This window comes from Notothenia rossii, assembly GCF_949606895.1.
Source record: "Notothenia rossii genome assembly, chromosome: 1".
In the NCBI taxonomy this organism is placed as follows: Eukaryota; Metazoa; Chordata; class Actinopteri; order Perciformes; family Nototheniidae; genus Notothenia; species Notothenia rossii.
In genome coordinates, this window is record NC_136912.1 from 25537420 (window position 1) to 25558941 (window position 21522).

At 38.3% G+C, this 21522-nt stretch overlaps 2 protein-coding genes across 2 annotated transcripts in view; one reads left to right on the plus strand and one right to left on the minus strand.

Annotated features, from left to right (window-relative positions):
• The window catches only part of LOC307037190 (cytoplasmic phosphatidylinositol transfer protein 1-like), a 63807-nt gene extending 57896 nt beyond the window's left edge, over nucleotides 1-5911 (plus strand). The window contains exon 9 of the mRNA XM_079677968.1: nucleotides 1495-5911. Coding sequence (XP_079534094.1) covers nucleotides 1495-1853 — 359 coding nt within the window. The 3' untranslated portion in view covers nucleotides 1854-5911. The remainder of the gene's footprint in view (nucleotides 1-1494) is intronic.
• Nucleotides 5912-6411: 500 nt separating this feature from the next.
• vwa10.2 (von Willebrand factor A domain containing 10, tandem duplicate 2) lies at nucleotides 6412-14277 on the minus strand. Its single transcript, XM_079677956.1, has 17 exons — nucleotides 13290-14277; nucleotides 12622-12829; nucleotides 11995-12080; nucleotides 11789-11882; nucleotides 11255-11383; nucleotides 10984-11170; nucleotides 10519-10688; nucleotides 10241-10353; nucleotides 9917-10033; nucleotides 9583-9786; nucleotides 9352-9487; nucleotides 9115-9267; nucleotides 8904-8996; nucleotides 8521-8630; nucleotides 8029-8193; nucleotides 7492-7815; nucleotides 6412-7092 (listed from the first exon to the last, which is right to left on the minus strand). The coding sequence occupies exons 1-17, from the start codon at nucleotides 13488-13490 to the stop codon at nucleotides 6646-6648; spliced, it is 2937 nt and encodes a 978-aa protein (XP_079534082.1). The 5' UTR covers nucleotides 13491-14277; the 3' UTR covers nucleotides 6412-6645.
• Between the last annotated feature and the right edge of the window lie 7245 nt (nucleotides 14278-21522).

Here is a 21522-nt window from a genome sequence, read left to right on the forward strand (position 1 = left end):
TTGCGGCAATTTCTTCTGAAATGATTTGAAGAATGATGCACTTTTTGAAAACATGAAAGCTTACTGTGTATGGTTCCCTGAGAGTCTGGTTACACAAGAGGTAGCCATAAGTGGCTGCAACACATTAACCCACTTAGCTGTTGAGCTTTTTCCATAGCTCTAGGGCAAAAGGATAACAAGCCCTTTATCTTTTCAATGAAACATACTCCTCGCCAGTGGCGGATTTAGGATCGTAGGAGATCCGGGGCTTAGCCCAGAATTTTGAAGTTGTTGAGCGGGGGGGGGGAGCATAAAGCAGACTCTTCACGGCTAACGAAGGATTACTTCTTCTTCAGGGCAGGGAAGGCTAAGCAGTACGCAGGCTGTCCCGCAGCTGCTGCCTCTCTGACTCCGGTACTGCACATTACTCATGAGACGTGAAAAATTGCTTCAAGTGAAACATTCGGGGCTTTTCAGAAAACATCCGGGTCTTGAGCCCAAGTAGCCACCCCCTAGCGCTGCCACTGCTCCTCGCCTCTCCTGCCTTCAATCACTAACCTTTACCACAACTCCCAACAACCAGGATGCTTGAAATACTCCCTTCTCTTCTTGCCCAGATACAACAAAAGTCTTACTTTTATGTTTTTTGGGCATTTTATACTTTCCTTAACCTTGAAACATCCTTGACCTTCCTTTCTCCCTCCTTCCTGGCTTGGATGTAGCTCTCTCATCTACACTCTCTGGTTCATGGGAAACTAACGCTTTGACCTCTAAAGCTTAAACTTCAAAAAGCTTTAATCACCTGCTTAACTCCTTTACTGATGCATGCGCACGGAATGCACCTTTGCCACCTACACCCTCCTTACCCACGTGTACGTAAACTGGATTGCCATTATTGAGGAGTAAGCAACATTTCGATTCTTGTTCCATCCCTCCTCCCTTTTTCCAGATATGTCTTTGGATGACGTGCGGAATTATGAGAGAAAAATGCATGAGAAAACCAACATTAAAGTTTGGCTTGAGCAGCAAGAGCTTTCCACAACAAACCCATCTTCACCAGATGACATAGAGATCCATGACAAAGCAAGCGTATGTGTCTTTTTTCATAATTTTTCACTCCATTGCCCCTACTTTATCTGATACTTTACCCGGTGAATGAAGATGTCACAATTGCAAAAACGTTTAATCCTTTCTTACATTGAGCGACCTATTCATTAATTGACTGTTGAATATGTAAAGAATACAATATTAAGTCTGCGTGGTTCTCTAAAGGTTTTAAAAGGTATCAAAGAAAAATAAATTCAACACCAATAGACACTACCAACATTTTGGTAGTTAAAATAACTATATGCAAGCTTTTTAAAAATACTGCTTTTTTTATTATGTTTTTTTTTCATCATTGTTCAGACTGTGATGTGTATTTTTCTGGGTGTGCCTCTGGCTCTAATAATGAAAGAGTTATGAAACAAATCCTTCCTCTTATTGGCCTCTTGTTGATTTTATTTTACATTCCAGACATGACAATGGATGAGGTGAGAGAGTTTGAGCGCACTATCCAGGAGGCTACCAACCAGAAGATCGGGATTTTTCCTCCATCCATCTCCATCAGCGAAACACCCCTGTCCTCCTGTTCCCTTACCGGCCCCGCCAGTGCCCCAACCACCCCCATGTGCACCAATGCGCCTGAGTCCCTCTCTGTCACCAAGGACAGACCCCGCAAAAAGTCTGCTCCGGAAACCCTGACCCTTACCGACCCTGCCCCAAGTGGCGCACCCCAGGGCTCTAACCTGAGCCCACTAGCTGATTCAAACCACCTGGAACCATCCACGCCACCCTCCTCCAACTCTGATGTTGCTGAGACAGACGAGCAGTAGAGGGACCTTGGGATGTCTTCCCCTACACCCAGCTTCATATACCCCCAACCCCATTGTGTTAGTAAACCAATGGGACTCTCCTAACCTACAAACACCAGTGGCCAGATATTCAAGTTCTCTAGCCTTATCCAATTATTTGATCTTGGACACACAAAAGTCATTATCACAATTGTCCACAACAGTGTCACTGGCAGCTGTAGCCGTCCTGATGTGACTGATTTCCTCTTCCTGTGAGTCAAGCCAGCAACATGTCTCATCCATTATAACCAATCTAATCAAACAAAATACATCACTAATTTGTTTTGTTAAGATAATTAATACATAATTCTTAGTGTTTCCTGAATATAGCTTTCTTCAATCAGTCACGGTCTGATTTTAAGCTGTTAAACTAAGAAGTAGTTGCCTTAGCACCACAGAGCCAGTGGCATTTATTATTTTTGGTGATGCCTGACAAACTGTCCTTTTTCATTCTATAAAATTACCATATGTATTAAGTTCGAAATAAAATCACAAACCAGAGAAGGAGAGTAGACCTAATATGTTAGAGTAACACATGCAAGTACCCTCATAACAGAAAGCAACTGTTTCCTGAGCTGTCCAAACTGGCCTGCGGATAAGATTGCACCCATCCATCCCATCCCAAACTCCAATTATACAACAGATGCAAGATCAGTACAATCATGGAGAGCTTACACCTCAGGTATCCCTTACTACCTGGCTCAAACTCAAAAAGCAGGGATATTACTTTACCTTTCTCTCCCTGCTTATTGCCAAACGTTTTATACCTCCACAGATATTAAAATACAACTATTGTATGTACTCTACCAGTCTACTTAACCCTTGGAATGTTTACACATCAGAAACCTTGGAGCATTTGAATATTAGCGGTAACGTTGTTCCTTAAGCTGTTGTTATATCTGCACTTGCGGTTCTAGCATGAAAGTACAATGATCCTAAGATTTAAGTTTTTGACGTTTATTACTGCATATATGTTAGTCAAGTTGACTGAGAGGTCAGTATATATTAAAAGAAAACAAGTTAAGTAAAAAAAAACAGTTTAATGCTGACTGAAATGAATGCTGGATATCTCATGTGACATAAACGTGATCCAATTTGATCAAGTCACTTTATCGTCATGTGAAGGAACAAGGCCATTTTGGGGAGTTTTTAAGCATCGACGATTTTTGTGCACAGTCACAGTAAGTAAGTCAGTAAGGACAACTCAAAACTGGATTTGAGGAGAATGGCATATGCAACAAGCTGCATAGCATTTGTGGAAGTTCTGATCCTTTTAACTTTGCCAGTGCTGGTTTGTGATAATCAGCTGGTGATTTAGTGGGCGCTTTGAAATGGGAACACCCTATGCAGAGCCCTTGTATTTCTGCTGGGCTTATACTGCTAGTTATATATATATATATATATATATATATATATATATATAGTATACCCGTCTACACAGCAGCGTTAAAAAAATCTTCCAACGCTTCTGCCCATTCATTTTGAATGGGGTGACGTCACTTTGCCTCGCTTTTCGCCAAACTGCATTGTGGAGAAGCAAAGCGAAGATTTCCAGGATTTTCAGGATTTTCAGGATTCAAAAGTTGAGCAATGTTCAACTTTTGAAGCTGAGGTGGAAGCGTCAGCCAATCAAATCCCGTTTATGCAAATCTGACAGTACAAGCGCTAGCCAATCAAACCACGTGTAAACTGGGAGAGACATACCGCAGTTCATTTCCTCATATTCCAAACAAGAAATTACGGTAGCAAATCACCCGGTTCTTTACGACCAGTAACTATTTACCGGGATACAAACCGGAGGAACCAGGCAAGGAGGGAGGTGGCAGAGACATTGGGTGAAACTGGTAGGTTTCCGCCTGTTTGGGGAGTTTAGATATATTGCTCGCATAAAATCCCTGGGGATTTTTGCTTTGTATGTCGGGGGTGGGAGATTCATGTGATTGGTTGTTGGTCGCGTTGCTCGCAAAAAAAACCCAAGCTTTCAGACACGCCCACCTCCAAGATTTTCAAGATTTTTTTAACGCTGCTGTGTGGACGGGCCGTTACTATCGGAAAAAGGAAAAAAGGACAACAAGTTATCTTATAAACCCTATTTTTTTTCCGCACAATGAAATCACTCAAAGGAAGGGTCTTTACATGCTGCATGGAATGCTCACAACATACATATTATGTGAAGTATATGTATATGCTGTAAAATAATGGATTGGTACAGTGTATATTTTGGTCATGCAACTGTATGGGGAAAAGTGAATGCCAACTCTGGAAGCTCTGTACTAATTTTGTATAATAGAAAAAGCTGATATGAGTGAGATGTAAGCATGACCAGAGAATATAGGCAGACAAACTCTTTCAATTTAGTGCCTCTGCATGCAACTATTGAATCATCACCAACATGTGAATAAACCAAAACCTCATATATTTCATCTATAGAAACACAACATTTTAATGCATTTCTTTGCCTGTTTTCTATCGCAAATTAGATAGATTTGAGCAAGAAAATAATTCAGCTGCAGCCCTATAATACAGTAGCTGACCTAAAATCAGATCCAACCACTCATATCAGACTACATCACCAGACTCACAAATATCAGGGCTAACTTCTTAGTATATTTTAAGAAATACCTTTTCCCCCAATATTCTTACACATTTCTTTAAGCTCTACAGCGCAAATGCATTTTGCACTTTCCAGTCTTTTCACACCTTATTTGACAATGAAGAAATGTGTTGCATATTAGTCTAGTTGAGTTTGTTGGACCAAACTCCTTTAATACAGCATAGTGACTTCGAAGAGAGCAGTACAAGGAGAGAGTCCTCAGTGGTTTTGCCATACAATATTGTTAATATTATGTACAGTTTCTCACTTGCTTTTGTTAAAAACTAAACAACCGTAGCTATTTATCTGTCTCTGTAGCTTTTGTCTTTGCCTTTTGAGGAAACAAATGTCATACACATTTTTGGCCCTATTGTTCTATAATGTATAGATTATACTTGCAACTCTGGTATGACCATCACTCTTGTCAGGAACACAGAGATCCAGGGATATGTTTGATCTACCATGGGCTATTAAAATTAATGCACGCTAATATCCAACTGTTAAACTGTGCTCTGTTTAAAAGAGCTACATATTAGGTATTGTAAATACTGTTGTTGATGACTGATATAGTAGGTTTCTTACATTGAATCTGTTCCAAGTTGCATTACTGATGTGACATGAATGTGCTCATAGATTAGACAGAGAAGGATATTCTTTAATGTTTGTGTTTTAAGGCTGTGTTTTAATCTAGGAGTAATATGTTTCTTTAACTATGAAGTATTGTAATCTATTGAGAATACTGACCTCTGTCAAGTTTCGTTTTCTCAACAGAGTATCACAATTCCTCATTGTAGTGGTGCACTTTTGACTCTCCAGATGCAGTGCAAAAATGTTTTGTACAAGTTTAAATCAAAATGAAGCTTTTATTTTTTTTATTTTTGTTGCGTGGCTGCTTTGACGTTTACTTGCCATGGTAATTGCGAGGTGATTGGCTTTTCTGTTGTTTCTCTTTTTTGTATAAACATGCTGTAATTTGAATTTGTGGTTGCTGTATTGTTTGAAGGAAAATCTAAAATAGTTTCTAATTTTGCCTTTGGATAAAAGGACCAAGCTTTTTGCTACTTGTCCCCTCCCTTTGACGCCCATTGCATTTGACCAGGCTGTTTTGCTGTTACCTGATAACTGGGACCTGTCTCATCAACCAGGACCACTGAGTTAGCTGTACTGCTTCGCGGGAAACCAGGAACAGCTCAGTGTACTTTTCGTGGTGTTTGAGATGAGCTGTGATTGTGGTTAATGCAGCTTTCTTCATTAATCCTGCTTTGTTAAATATGCCCCAGGTGTGCCATTCATGTTCAGCTGCTGGAAGTTGCTCTTAATTCTTCCATTTTAACTATTTTCTGATTTGATATATTGTTTCTCCTTTTGAGGTTCAGTTGGTTCTTTGTTGTAATTATGGTTTAACTTTTTCTGGAATAGACCAATAAACTTTACTAGCTATTGCAAATTGTTATTATTTCTTTATATTCAGCATGCATGTTTCACACAACCCCTTGTGTACATTTCTTTGCACCTTGCAAGTTAACAGTATCTTAAAACCGCATGGAGGCTGGTGATGCCTTACATTTGCTTTCTTTACCAACAGTGATATTTAATCAACATGATCAAACCATTTAAAGGAACACTTTTTACACTCACACTATTTAAACAAGAAATCTACCAGTGATGTCTTTTTTTGACCTATATTTGTTTCCAGGTGTATTTTTTATTATTTCTGTGGATTTGTGATTTTAATTAAATGCTAGCCAAATTAGTGTTTATTTTTAAGTGTTTTAAATCATGTTGTGGATTGTTTATAAAATCTAAATCTGCAATGTAACTATAGTTGATAGATAATGTAGTAAAGTACAAAGTGTTTTTTGTTTCATATATGTTAACATAGAAATTCCCAAGTAAAGTATAATGACATCAAAATGAATGCGTAGACTTGGACACAGGGCAGCTAAATTACATTTGTTATATTTTTTTTAATCAAGAAATAAATACAACTTCATTAAAGACAAAGGCAATATGATTTCTTTCTAAATGGAAGAAAACTTCAAGCAATAGTAATTCAAACACACCTGATTGAAATAAATCAAAGCAATACTTTGAAGGGACGCTTAAATCATGTGATTCCCTTCATAATCCATTGGACATCATTGATCTATAATTACAGTGTATTTTTTTAATTCATCCCTTTTACTTCCATAGGAGAGAAACCACAACACTGATCCAGAGACAGTGTGATATGCTCAAGGTGTGCCCTCCAGTGGATGTTGTGTTCACTGCAGCTGTGATAGCTGTAATAGCTGTAAGTGTAGTGGCAACTGTCGTTTGTGTAGCCTGTCCTGCACATTTCCCCACATTTCCAACGTTGTCCACGGCAGCCAGCTCTACATTCTGTGAACAGCAGGAGGCACTGTATGTAGCAACTGTAACGTCGGCCCCTCCAGCCTCAGCCACTGTGCTGGTATTGAGGGTACCGTTCCCTTTGCGGATGGTAATGCTCTCAATACCGGTTCCATTGATGCCATCTGTGAGATTCGCAATGAATGTCCACTGTGAGGAAGCACACAGTGATGAAGAGGATGGACAATTGGAGGAAGAACTGACTCTCTGGCACACTGGACGGGTAATATCTGTCACCTGGGAAACAAATAGTGGGAGAGATGTAAAAATAATGCAACAAAACTGGCATTTTATAAACCATTAAGAAAATCAAAACATCATTTTAACATCAGAAATTGTTATGGCAATCCTAACAAATTCACTTTTCTTTTTTAACCAAAACTAACACCATTAAATCTATGAATCAAAGAAAATGAATGAACAATGGAGTAAAGTCAACACATACACAATGCACAATGGCTACCAGGCATCATGCCTGTTATAATATTTTGGCACACAGCAAACTTAATGTAGTTGACCATTAACAATTATTGAGCATATATATACAGTATATTCAGGATGGAAAATGTAACATAGTCTGGTAAGTACTGCTTACCACCAAACCACCACCTTATCCTGCTTTATTTTTCCTCCTACCTTGGCCACCACAGAAAACCTGAGGACAGCATAGTTGATGTCAGTGGCAGCTGCATTTTCGGCCTCAATGGTAAGGGTCACATCTGTTCCAGATGCAGCACTGGCCGGTGCCGTTAAGGTCACGGTGCCGTTGGCTGTGCCTCCATCACCTGACGCTATGGTGATGGAGCTTGGTGAGGTTGAAGTATAGCTGCGGTCATTGTTGGCTCGCACTGTGAACATCCCTGTTGCAGAGTCGTTGACAACTCCGTTGGTGGTTGAGGAGACTGTGAAAGGAACGGAGATGGTAGAGCCTGGTTCTATGTTGGTGTTGCTGGCTTGGGCCTGAAAATGTGGAGGAGGCAGTAGAAAGGAGGGAAGAGGGGAATGCAGTCACACATTATTTGTATTGCTACTATAGCATTATCTTTTGAGGGGTGTTTGTCTGTATGTTTGGTAGTCATACATGCATAGAAGAACAGAAAACATGACAGAAACAATAACATTTAACATAATCTCCCCTTATGACCCCTAAAAACTGAAGGTTATTGAGCTTACAGTAACAGAGATGCTGGAGGTCTTAATCTGAGTGGAGGCCTGCCTCTGGAAGCTGGCTGCTGTGGACCTGGAGGTGGAGCTGCCATCCTCTCCCTTCATGCGAACCAAAAACTCGCCTGCTGGGACTCCAATGAATGTCACCAGAAAGTTACCACTCCCTACAGACTGTGGAGGACAGAACGGCAAAGTAAGAATATGAGACGCTACGGTTTACTTCCAGCTGCAAATTCTGGATCTGTTTACTTGTGATATGGTTTCTTTGTATCAAATATTGTTACAAAACGATCTAACATGTTTTTTCTAGAATTTTTTTGTTCTCAATTAATGATATTATGGTATTCAAGATGTCAGCTTTTGGAGAGCATTGTGACCTCTACTACAACCTTAAAAGGCAAAGTAATTTTTTATTTATTTTTTGGTAGAAAAATGGTAAGTCGAAAAGTTAAGTATATAGCTACTGGGTATGGTCATCACGTGTAATGCATGACCTGCCTGCAATGATCCGTCGACCTCTGTTGGCCCGGAGCTGTCAAACAGATTGACCTCTGTGACCTTTACTTTGTCACTTCCTGTCACAGATATCATGAGGCTAGCATTACCACCTGAAAGTCATGACAAGAGAGAAAGGGAAAATGGGTGAGTAATTATGTGACAGCTCTTTAGGTATGCACTGTACTGTATGTACATTACAACAGAATGTGTTAAGGTGCTGGAAGAGGCAGAATAGTTGTGAGGGATGAACTCTTTACATATTTGGGGAGTGTAATCAAATATTTTCAAGTCAGATGATTGTCAAGGATAATTACGGAAAAGGAGAAGGAATTTTTCAAACTGTAAAAAAATAAAATGTACAATTATTGTGAAAGCGGTCTGACCTGAAAGAGGACGCCCCTCCTTTAGGCTGAAATCCCCATGGGCTCTCTCATGAGCTTCCACAAGGTTATAAATGAAGTTCACTGAGCTTTGACCTGATGAACAAACGCACAAAATAGATCAGATTGACAAAAGAGATGTGCGAGTTGGATGATTAAAACACATTTTCAAATGTCCTTTCATTGAATTCCCACTGTCTTTGGTGATACTGACTTATGACCTTAACAGAGTAAGGATTTTTAGAGTTAACACTGATTTCCCATGATCCTGTTTGATTGTCAGTGTTAAGGCTTAAACGACGTAGGTTTCCGGCTGTGGTTATGGTTCCCAAAGGACCGCTGGACTGACTGGAACTCTGAGATACACCTAGGGGAGAAAGAAAAATGTTAAAAAAATGCTTTCTAGAAGGCAATCAAAAGAAGGCTTTATTGGAAGGGAATTTAACAAAACCTGTGGGGCTCGTGAGATCGAAAGTGAGAGATGAGGCTCCTGTGATGTAGGCAGTCAGGTTCCTAAGTGACCCATCAACAATAAACGTATAGTTATCAGGCCTTCCAGGATTCCTCACTACCTGAAAAACTGTCACCTGAAAGAAGAGGGAACACAACATGACATTAAATACACACTGTACAGTACCGTCTTCTTTGAGTTAGGTAGGATTTTTCTTGTTCAATGTCTTACCACAGCATTGGCTAATGAATCCTCTATTATACTTGTAGCCAGAGTGAGGTCTGACTTGGTCACCTCAATGGCCTGACCTCCAGAGGCACGGGCAAGGTCACGGTACAGCTGGGCATCTAATTGGGTCATTTTACGAGGAGACACCCGCTGAGTGTTTCTGCGGCGCCGTCGACTCGTCAGGACATCGGTTAACATAAAAGTTACCTATAAGAATAAAATAAAAATGCTTATCTTAGAACTGGAAACATGTCCTCGAATGTTAACGTTTTTGTGTAAATCTGTATGTAATGAATAGGCATTAAAAATGAATGGAAAGGAAAAAGTCAATACTTACCACTGACTTGGTGCTCTCTATAATAGCAGTGATGGTGCTTTTCAGATGAGCATCCTTAGCTGGAGCGTCAGTGAAGACAAAGATCTCAGATGAGGGTGGAGCAGCAGTCAGGGCAAGCTGCCAATTGTGCACGGAACAGGAAAAATACTTTGATTTAAATTAGAAGTTAATTTTGCATCTGTTTATTTAACACTAAGAATGACTGGAAAATGATTTTATTTGATCATTTAGCGACTGACATTATATCGCTTTGTTGCTTTACAAAATTGTGTTTTCTAAATGAAGAAATATGGAATTATTGCATAACAGTGGGAAACACTTCACCTGCAGTCCAGACAAGCATAACTCTGGGATGTCTCCTCCTCCACTTGCAGACAGTTTGTTGATGCTGTCTTTGAAGAAATCTGCATTGGTTGTCATTGTCACAGGTCCAAACCCTAGGTATGGGAAATGAACATTACAAACTTAATCATACATTCAACACAGTTTGCAGTTTTACAGGAAATCTTGTTGATGCTTTTAGTAAGACACTAAGAGGCAGGTTATTCTGCCTCTATATATTTTTTTTATCTTCTCTCATAAAAATAAAAACATGTTTGCACCTGGGTCATTGAAAGGCACCAGTATGTAAGCGGAGGGCTCCTGCTGGGTTCCCCTCTTACTGTCAATGATGGCGAAGGAAACCCTCTTAGCTTCGGCTATGTCATCGCTCATACTGCCTGTGGTGTCAATGACAAAACACAGCACTGAGGACTGGGAGAGGCCCATTAATCTGCAGGAACAGAAGGGAAAGAAAAAATGTACAGTTGATCACCGGTAATGTATCTGTTAGTCATTAATGATTACCATTTGAGAATATAAGTATTTAGGGACAGCCCAGTAAGTGATGACAAAAGACATCTAGCAGTTCTGGTAAAAGCTGAGTTATATTTGTTCTAAATATACAAGCTTTCCAGGTGAATAAGATACATAAATCTGCTGTTTCAACACTTTATCAGTGACTTTATTTCATTGAAAACATTATTATAATATAACTTCCAAGTGGTTAAGGTGTTGGTGGCCCATACCGCAGGAAGTTCTTGTCTCCCACTGCTAATCTGACGTCCTCTAGTAGCTCCATAGTGGCATTCACAGCCAAATCAGCTGCTTTTGGGTGAAGTGAGCCATGACTGGACCCAAGGTCGTCCTTACTGATGCCCCCCACTGGGTCTTTTCTGCTTGTCCGGTCAAATGATCCACCGTGGCTGCATTTGCCTTGATCAGATAAATTATGTTTGTGATGATACTTATGTTCCTAAAATACTTGACTACAAAAGTTAAATTGTTTCTTAAATTCACCTGTAGGTTTTGCTGGAGAGAAGATGTTGAAGTAGCCTGAGGTGAGAAGCCCTTGCTGCAGCAGGTCAGGAAGAAGGTTGTTCTCACATGTTCCTCCAGTACAGTTTCTACAGGTGGGAACACTTAGGCCTACAGAAAATGTAACAAAAATAAATAATACAAAACTGGTCAGGTTCTTTTTCTAATTTATTTGTTTTACACATCAATTATTTGACACATTGCACTACCTTACATTGGAGAGAAATGTATATATGTGTGTTGATAACGTAGAAGTTCCCCTTAAATGATTATTAATGTTCTTGGTTTGAGAAGTTAAAAGGAAACACAAATCAAGTACGGGAACTAAACTGTATGCTTGTGTGCTGAGTACATTGTTACTCAATATCTCATTGAGTAACAATGCACTGTACTTATTTCCATGAGTGGTTTCGTATGGACATGCATGCCATGGCAGGGTGGGTGTATGTTAACTGACAAGGTGTCTAGTGTGATTTCTCAGTGAAGTATAAAACCAAATATATGAAAGTATTTTACCTGCCAGGTTTTCAAGAGGTTGGTCTGGGCTGATCAGAGTGCTGTAAGGACTTTTGTTCCCCAGCTCCACCCAGTTACTGTGGCTGTAAAAGTCCTGCAATATGACATTAATCATATTAAACACCACTATTGCTTTAAGGTCATATCTTTCACCAAAAGATAACAACTACCCCCACAACAATCTGAACAATGATCATCATTGTAACCTGTAGGGTGTGACAGACTTGTCCAAGATTCCACCTCCCTGCGACGAAGCTCTCCTGCTTCACACTGGCCTTCACAGCAGCCACACCTTGGAAACATAATAGAAAGATAGTTACTCAGTCAAAAAAACACATCTCCCTTCACTCAACATTCGCTTTTCATGGTACTCAGTCGAGGATGTAAATTCCGATTGATGATTCAAAAGTGTTGAAACCTCATTGTTCAAACCTTTCATCACCTCTCCGACCAAACAGTTTGGTGCAGTTTTCGCCGTTTGAATGGTGTAGACTTTCCTATTCCCCTGCACTGAACTTCATTTTTCATTTGTAGAAAAGTACTCAGAAGTCATGGAACTGTGAAGGGCATGGCTGCCTACTTGTGTTAACCAACAGTAAAAGTTAATTGATTTAAGATTAGTGTGCCTTAATGTGACTGTAAAAATGGTTTTCTTTCAAAAATAATTTCTTTAACTAACAATCTTGTACCATATCTACAGCAATGAGACCACTGCATTTAAAGCTCCATCAATACAGTATAGCATCTTTGGAAAACAATGTTCCTAACAAATAATATTGAATGTTTTTTTGTTTCATGAATGTTCTGAGTAGGAAAGCATTGTTGATGTGTACCTGCTGTGATGACATCCCGTCCGCCTTGAAAGGTCTCATCATCAAAATGATGCTTCTCACTCAGCGCAAAAACCACGTCCACTTTTGCGTTGCTGAAGTACATATTGGCGATGGACGTTTGGAAAAGGACAGTTGAGAAAAGAGAGGTGGAGGTACCTGTCGTAGAACAGGCCCTTTGCACCTTATCAGTTGACAGGCTGTCATCAATCTGGAGACAAAGACATAACAAAAGACTGACTGCATGTTTTAAAATCTACGGCTCATACGTGCCTTCCTCATGCAGTTTCGCACTGAATAACTCTTAAGTTCATTAGTGGTAGAAATGTGTACCTTCATCTTCCTTTAGCAGCAGTACATATTTGAAAAGCATTCCTAAAACAATAATTACATTAGAATACCAAATACCTCCAGGAATGTCTGTCATGCTATTGTCAGTTTCTCCAAGTGCTAAAACTGATGCAATGTCACACTTAGTTATGAATGAATCTACTTATTTACAATTTGCCATTGTAATGTCCAAAGGGCTGACCCTAACCACACAAGTATAAGAGGACAAATTGTCTTAATGTCACACTATAATAATAATAAAAATAATCATATAATACTTCATACTGATTTTTAAACCACAGTTGTCACATTTTCTCTTTTAGCGCGGCTTTTCAACTCACAGTCAGGCGGAAGTTCCGTCCCTCCGAAGCAGCCATATCTCGGCAGACTTCAGCTGTCTTTTTGAGGACAGCCCTCAGTGTGATTTCACGGTGAGTGGTTGAATTACCATCAGGTGAGAGGAGGGGTTGGAAGCTATGAATGAAGTCTGACAGGGAGATCACCACTGCCACGAGGAACACGACTGTTTGTCTGCTGGCCATGTTGGAGGACAAGGATGATGAAGTCTGATGACGAAGAAATCTGAATGGTTACGTCCTCTTCACCTTTTCACCTCTCCAAACTTTCCTATTTTCCTGTTTTATTTTTTTCCCACTTCTTTCCCCACACCAAAAGACAACTGAAAACAATAAGGTGATGTCTCTCCCACTGTGTTTAGTTTTGATCTATGGGTCGCCACAACAATTAAAAATAATGTGGCCAACCACAGAGAGGTGAATCTGGTGTATCTAGGCAATAAGTGGCAAGTGAAAACACCTGAGGAAGGAAGAGGAAGTGAAATCGGTACAAAAAGAAAAGGATAAAATGTTAAGAATATACCAATCTTCAGTGTTTTTTGTATAATTCATGTTTACTTTTATTGAAGCAAACCTTTATTTTGAATTGTTATGATATGATTTCTAAATCCTTGTACAATGCTTGTTAAGTTTTAGGGTGGCATCGAGAATGCTATTTAGTAAAATAGGATAACTTGTTTCTCCTACATTTCAAAATAATCCCCACCAATAAAAGGATAGCATAATCTCATATGCCTCCCTTTACATTTGAAATCAGTAATTCACATAATCTGAAAAATATGTAACCTCTTAGTTTGAATAGAGAAATCTAATAAGAAAACAAAAACAGCAATTATACATTCAAACAAATGAAAACAATTCAATATATATGGATCAATATTAATTAACACAGTGTAAATAATACAAAAGATTAATATACAATTTACGGTCTTACCTGTGTGCTTTTTAGCACTCGTTGTATTCAGTCCCTCTATGTCAGCATCTCATGTGAACACTGGACAGATTATATTGTGAGAAGATGTATGTGTTTCCTATGTTATCTTGAAACTGTAAGTATGTCGATGTGGGTGTGTGCTGAGAGGCGTGCGATAATGATGAGTATGTGTCTTCATTCCCTACCCTTAATGATTAATCACCCCAAAGTTGGCCAGTATGGAAGGTATAGTTACAGCAAGTCAAGACAAACATATTGTCTTGTGTTTCCTCTACCTTGATGCAAATTTATCAAAGGCATAATTTCACACACACCTACAAAACCTACGTCTGTGTTGCATTGTGGATCGTTGCAACAGGCATGATAATTGTATTGATGTGATATTTTGTTGATCCAGTTTCTAATGTTTTTATCTTCAGTTCTGTGTTTATCTAATTGGGATGGTATGTATTTCAGATCAGATAAACGAGAGACAATTTAGACATGTACATGCACAATGGCCCATTGAGTTGATTGCAGGTAAGAATCCTGTCGCACATTCAGTAACCCTGCTTAACAAGATGCTCTTTTATCTCACTGTACAGAAACTGAAAAAACAAGTCAACACCCTATCTCTCATCATAGGCAGGGCTCGGATGTAGCTGACACATATTCACCTCTTCACTGGCTCAATAGGGTTGTTGAAATGTTAAAGGAGCTGTAACTTTAGCTGTAATGTGTTATGTCAGCACCGAAACACGTGTATACTTCAAAACATGAAGCGTTCCTGGTAAAATTCCACCCGTCAGTGCCTAATATGAAGGTTCTGAACCGAATCAGTTTGTTAGAGATGCTCAGATTCAAAAGTGTCTCTGTTCGGTAATTCGTCCAGAGACATGTCACCTGGCTGTGCTTCAGAATCTGAATGGCTTTGCTTAAGGAAGAATAAAGGGAGTGTGGCTCTAATGTCTTGTTTAGTTTTCCAGTAATTACTTCATTATCAGGGTTTGACTTGAAAGGTTGCATCATAAATTTTGTGTAAATGTAAATGGCTGTTGAAAGATGTTTCTCCATATACTTGTTGGCTGGCTCTTGAGCTCTTTGCTCTGCGTTGCTCCAGGTTGTAATGACGTTTCTGCTGGTGTTCCATTTCTGCATTATAGCTTTATCCGTCACAACCGTAGCTTTGGTCTGGCAGTCGTCATACATGTCTTCATTCAGATCATAGGTCACATCCTGCATGATATGCTAAAAATGAGGAAAAACATGTTGTTCAATAGTCATCCAGTAGATGGAGATATACACTAAGTGGAACCTTGAACCTCTTTTGCCAATCCTTAACAAAACAATTACAGACCATTTATGTTGGATACCTGTACTAGTGCAACATTAAAAACATTAAAAACATGTGTATTTGTTATCAGAGTATCAACATTTGTATTAAGTCCTGTCAATGTCAAATATGTAGTTGTGTAAATAATACGTTTTAAATACCTCCTTTACAATATCCTGCCAGCTGAGAGTCAGATATATGGTGACAAACATGAGCAGTCCCACCAAAAGAACAAGGGAACAAATGGCAGAAGCAGATACAGTTTGTCTCTGACATTCTTGGTTATCCGAGGAAGGCATAGTGCATCTGAAACAGAGGGAACATCTCATGTAAACCAGAATAACTCAAACTGAGTGACTGAGCAAAATCCTACAGTGGAACGAAGCACTGTACTGTAACGTATATCATTCATCCAGATGTATCATACCTTATTATAAAGGGTCAATCTACTCCCATTTTAATTCATCAAATTATATACATCTCTGCTGCAAAAATATTACATCTACATAGTAATTGAGATGTGTGACTGCATATTGAAGTTATTTGCAATTTACTTTTCACTGCAATCTTTCTCTTTTTAATCCAAGTTTTAATAATGTGAGATGCTTTGAAATAACTCAACACCTCCTGAGCAACACTTTAGTCTTTTATGAAAAATGGGGCTGTCATCAGTCTTTTTCAGAATAAAAAGTGTACTTTATTTTTGTCGACGACATACAAGACCTTTGTTTGTTTGAACAAGCTACCGAACAGGTTTTACGAGTGTTGGCACATATGGAACCTCTCTCTTGCAATAATAGCAGTGAACTGACGGAGCCAGTGTGGGGCAAGGTTTTTATTTTTTCATTTGACAAATACACATTTACACATAACTTAAGAATATAATGCAAACTAGTAAAGGGGTAAATCATTTTTTTTCTACTAAATGCTTGTAAAACTACATTTCGCTGTATAGTGATACATGTACAGCTATGGGATTAGTTTTGTATCATAAAGATAAAGCAACACCTGTGAGGGTTGATGAAATGTTAAAGGAGCCTATAACAACAAGAGATTGTGAAATATCAGAGAAAATGTGTTTATTCATGAGTGAAACAAAGAATGGTTGTCAAAAAACATTTCCTCAATTATGAATACAAAGTAAAGGTGACCAACATTGGGTAATCTTTCTGAAGAAAAATCAATACTCATGGTGTTTTACGGGAATCGGGTTGGGTAATTGGTGCTCTTAATCTATTTAAACTTTGAACTGAGGAACAAATGAACAAACACACATGGTATTGTAATAAAGAAATGAATGAAAACCCAGTGTTAGAAATAGGAGGATTTTTTACTTAATTTGAACATGTTTTCTGTCAAGTCCCACAATTTGTACACACTTATCTAAAGCATGGACAAACTCACTGTCACAGAGAGACGCTGTGATTCCCTCTTTACTATGTGAGCTACACAAGGCATTATTGTATGGTAGAATTCAAATTGGGATTACCCTCTGTATAATGTGCCTACACAGAACATATTAAGTGTGTGTTTTTTTGCAAAAAAGCGCAGGTTTAATAAAATATATAATTCCTGCTTTTAGTCTCAGGATCCTGATATTGTTCATTGCTAGATGTTCTGTCAAATAATCTGGGTATTCATATGGGGATTTATGTTCTGATTCTTATGTCAAAAGATTGATAAAATAAGATTTATGGATAGACAATATTGACAAAAGGTTGGCACTCCAAGTGATTTCTTATTTCTTAGCACAAAAATCCTAAACTAAAGACAATAAGCTATACTCAAAAATAGAACAATTCAATTTACACTGCTCTGTTGACTATTTTGCTACAAATGAAACAGCATTATTTATGTGTTTTGATTTGTCCACTTATTTGTTATGACCTGATTGTATTTCCCAGGCTTACTTACTTACATTTCCTAGTGAGTTGCAAAGGCTTGAAACTTGGAAGTCATTGATTGAGTAACAGAGCACTTTATTACAATTTGGCAAGTCAAATTTGTGAATATTATGTCATGAAAAGAAAAGTAAAAAAAATGTATGCATTCCCAGAATAAGCTAACAATATTGACTTATACATTAAGTTTTAAACACGAACACTTTGGTGTATGAATGTCATTGTTTCCAACTGTAAAGCTATTAGAATCAGCTGAAATGAAACCTGGTCTTTCAGATGACAACTCCAGCTGTGTAGTAATAGTTGTTATGTAGAGATGAGGCACTGTATACTGCTTTTTTCTTATGATTTTCTAACACCTTCACAATGACAAAGGGTAGCAAAAGAGATACAATAAATACACAGGCAATGACAAAGATTAGCCAAAACCCATGTGCAGGTAACGCAGATATAGGACGCAACGTATTGCTCTCTATATCATAAACACAGTTTAGGTTGCTCTTCAGTCTGTATAAGACTTTACACCTCTGTGTGTCCATGTCTGTGTCTGTGACTCTGAAAACCTCATAGGGAGGAATGAGCACCTGGCTGTTTAGCTGTAATGCTGAGTAATGTGTTATGTCAGCACCGAAACACTTGTATACTTCAAAACATGAAGCGTTCCTGGTAAAATTCCACCCGTCAGTGCCTAATACGAAGGTGCTGAACCGAATCAGTTTGTTAGAGATGCTCAGATTAAAAAGTGTCTCTGTTCGGTAATTCGTCCAGAGACATGTCACCTGGCTGTGCTTCAGAATCTGAATGGCTTTGCTTAAGGAAGAATAAAGGGAGTGTGGCTCTAATGTCTTGTTTAGTTTTCCAGTAATTACTTTATTATCAGGCTTTGACTTGAAAGGTTGCATCATAACTTTTTTGTAAATGTAAATGGCTGTTGAAAGATGTTTCTCCATATGCTTGTTGGCTGGCTCTCTAGCTCTTTGCTCTGCGTTGCTCCAGGTTGTAATGACGTTTCTGCTGGTGTTCCATTTCTGCATTATAGCTTTATCCGTCACAACCGTAGCTTTGGTCTGGCAGTCGTCATACATGTCTTCATTCAGATCATAGGTCACATCCTGCATGATATGCTAAAAATGAGGAAAAACATGTGGTTCAATAGTCATCGAGTAGATGGAGATATACACAAAGTGGAACCTTGAACCTCTTTTGCCAATCCTTAACAACACAATTACAGACCATGTATGTTGGATACCTGTACTAGTGCAACATTAAAAACATTAAAAACATGTGTATTTGTTATCAGAGTATCAACATTTGTATTAAGTCCTGCCAATGTCAAATATGTAGTTGTGTAAATAATACGTTTTAAATACCTCCTTTACAATATCCTGCCAGCTGAGTCAGATATATGGTGACAAACATGAGCAGTCCCACCAAAAGAACAAGGGAACAAATGGCAGAAGCAGATACAGTTTGTGTCTGACATTCTTGGTTATCCGAGGAAGGCATAGTGCATCTGAAACAGAGGGAACATCTCATGTAAACCAGAATAACTCAGATCTGAGTGACTGAGCAAAATCCTACAGTGGAACGAAGCACTGTACTGTAACGTATATCATTCATCCAGATGTATCATACCTTATTATAAAGGGTCAATCTACTCCCATTTTAATTCATCAAATTATATACATCTCGGCTGCAAAAATATTACATCTACATAGTAATTGAGATGTGTGACTGCATATTGAAGTTATTTGCAATTTACTTTTCACTGCAATCTTTCTCTTTTTAATCCAAGTTTTAATAATGTGAGATGCTTTGAAATAACTCAACACCTCCTGAGCAACACTTTAGTCTTTTATGAAAAATGAGGCTGTCATCAGTCTTTTTCAGAATAAAAAGTGTACTTTATTTTTGTCGACGACATACAAGACCTTTGTTTGTTTGAACAAGCTACCGAACAGGTTTTACGAGTGTTGGCACATATGGAACCTCTCTCTTGCAATAATAGCAGTGAACTGACGGAGCCAGTGTGGGGCAAGGTTTTTATTTTTTCATTTGACAAATACACATTTACACATAACTTAAGAATATAATGCAAACTAGTAAAGGGGTAAATCATTTTTTTTCTACTAAATGCTTGTAAAACTACATTTCGCTGTATAGTGATACATGTACATCTATGGGATTAGTTTTGTATCATAAAGATAAAGCAACACCTGTGAGGGTTGATGAAATGTTAAAGGAGCCTATAACAACAAGAGATTGTGAAATATCAGAGAAAATGTGTTTATTCATGAGTGTAACAAAGAATGGTTGTCAAAAAACATTTCCTCAATTATGAATACAAAGTAAAGGTGACCAACGTTGGATAATCTTTCTGAAGAAAAACCAATACTCATGGTGTTTTACGGGAATCGGGTTGGGTAATTGGTGCTCTTAATCTATTTAAACTTTGAACTGAGGAACAAATGAACAAACACACATGGTATTGTAATAAAGAAATGAATGAAAACCCAGTGTTAGAAATAGGAGGATTTTTTACTTAATTTGAACATGTTTTCTGTCAAGTCCCACAATTTGTACACACTTATCTAAAGCATGGACAAACTCACTGTCACAGAGAGACGCTGTGATTCCCTCTTTACTATGTGAGCTACAGAAGGCATTATTGTATGGTAGAATTCAAATTGGGATTACCCTCTGTATAATGTGCCTACACAGAACATATTAAGTGTGTGTTTTTTTGCAAAAAAGCGCAGGTTTAATAAAATATATCATTCCTGCTTTTAGTCTCAGGGTCCTGATATTGTTCATTGCTAGATGTTCTGTCAAATAATCTGGGTATTCATATGGGGATTTATGTTCTGATTCTTATGTCAAAAGATTGATAAAATAAGATTTATGGATAGACAATATTGACAAAAGGTTGGCACTCCAAGTGATTTCTTATTTCTTAGCACAAAAATCCTAAACTAAAGACAATAAGCTATACTCAAAAATAGAACAATTCAATTTACACTGCTCTGTTGACTATTTTGCTACAAATGAAACAGCATTATTTATGTGTTTTGATTTGTCCACTTATTTGTTATGACCTGATTGTATTTCCCAGGCTTACTTACTTACATTTCCTAGTGAGTTGCAAAGGCTTGAAACTTGGAAGTCATTGATTGAGTAACAGAGCACTTTATTACAATTTGGCAAGTCAAATTTGTGAATATTATGTCATAAAAAGAAAAGTTTAAAAAATGTATGCATTCCCAGAATAAGCTAACAATATTGACTTATACATTAAGTTTTAAACACGAACACTTTGGTGTATGAATGTCATTGTTTCCAACTGTAAAGCTATTAGAATCAGCTGAAATGAAACCTGGTCTTTCAGATGACAACTCCAGCTGTGTAGTAATAGTTGTTATGTAGAGATGAGGCACTGTATACTGCTTTTTTCTTATGATTTTCTAACACCTTCACAATGACAAAGGGTAGCAAAAGAGATACAATAATTACACAGGCAATGACAAAGATTAGCCAAAACCCATGTGCAGGTAACGCAGATATAGGACGCAACGTATTGCTCTCTATATCATAAACACAGTTTAGGTTGCTCTTCAGTCTGTATAAGACTTTACACCTCTGTGTGTCCATGTCTGTGTCTGTGACTCTGAAAACCTCATAGGGAGGAATGAGCACCTGGCTGTTTAGCTGTAATGCTGAGTAATGTGTTATGTCAGCACCGAAACACTTGTATACTTCAAAACATGAAGCGTTCCTGGTAAAATTCCACCCGTCAGTGCCTAATATGAAGGTGCTGAACCGAATCAGTTTGTTAGAGATGCTCAGATTCAAAAGTGTCTCTGTTCTGTAATTCGTCCAGAGACATGTCACCTGGCTGTGCTTCAGAATCTGAATGGCTTTGCTTAAGGAAGAATAAAGGGAGTGTGGCTCTAATGTCTTGTTTAGTTTTCCAGTAATTACTTTATTATCAGGGTTTGACTTGAAAGGTTGCATCATAACTTTTTTGTAAATGTAAACGGCTGTTGAAAGATGTTTCTCCATATACTTGTTGGC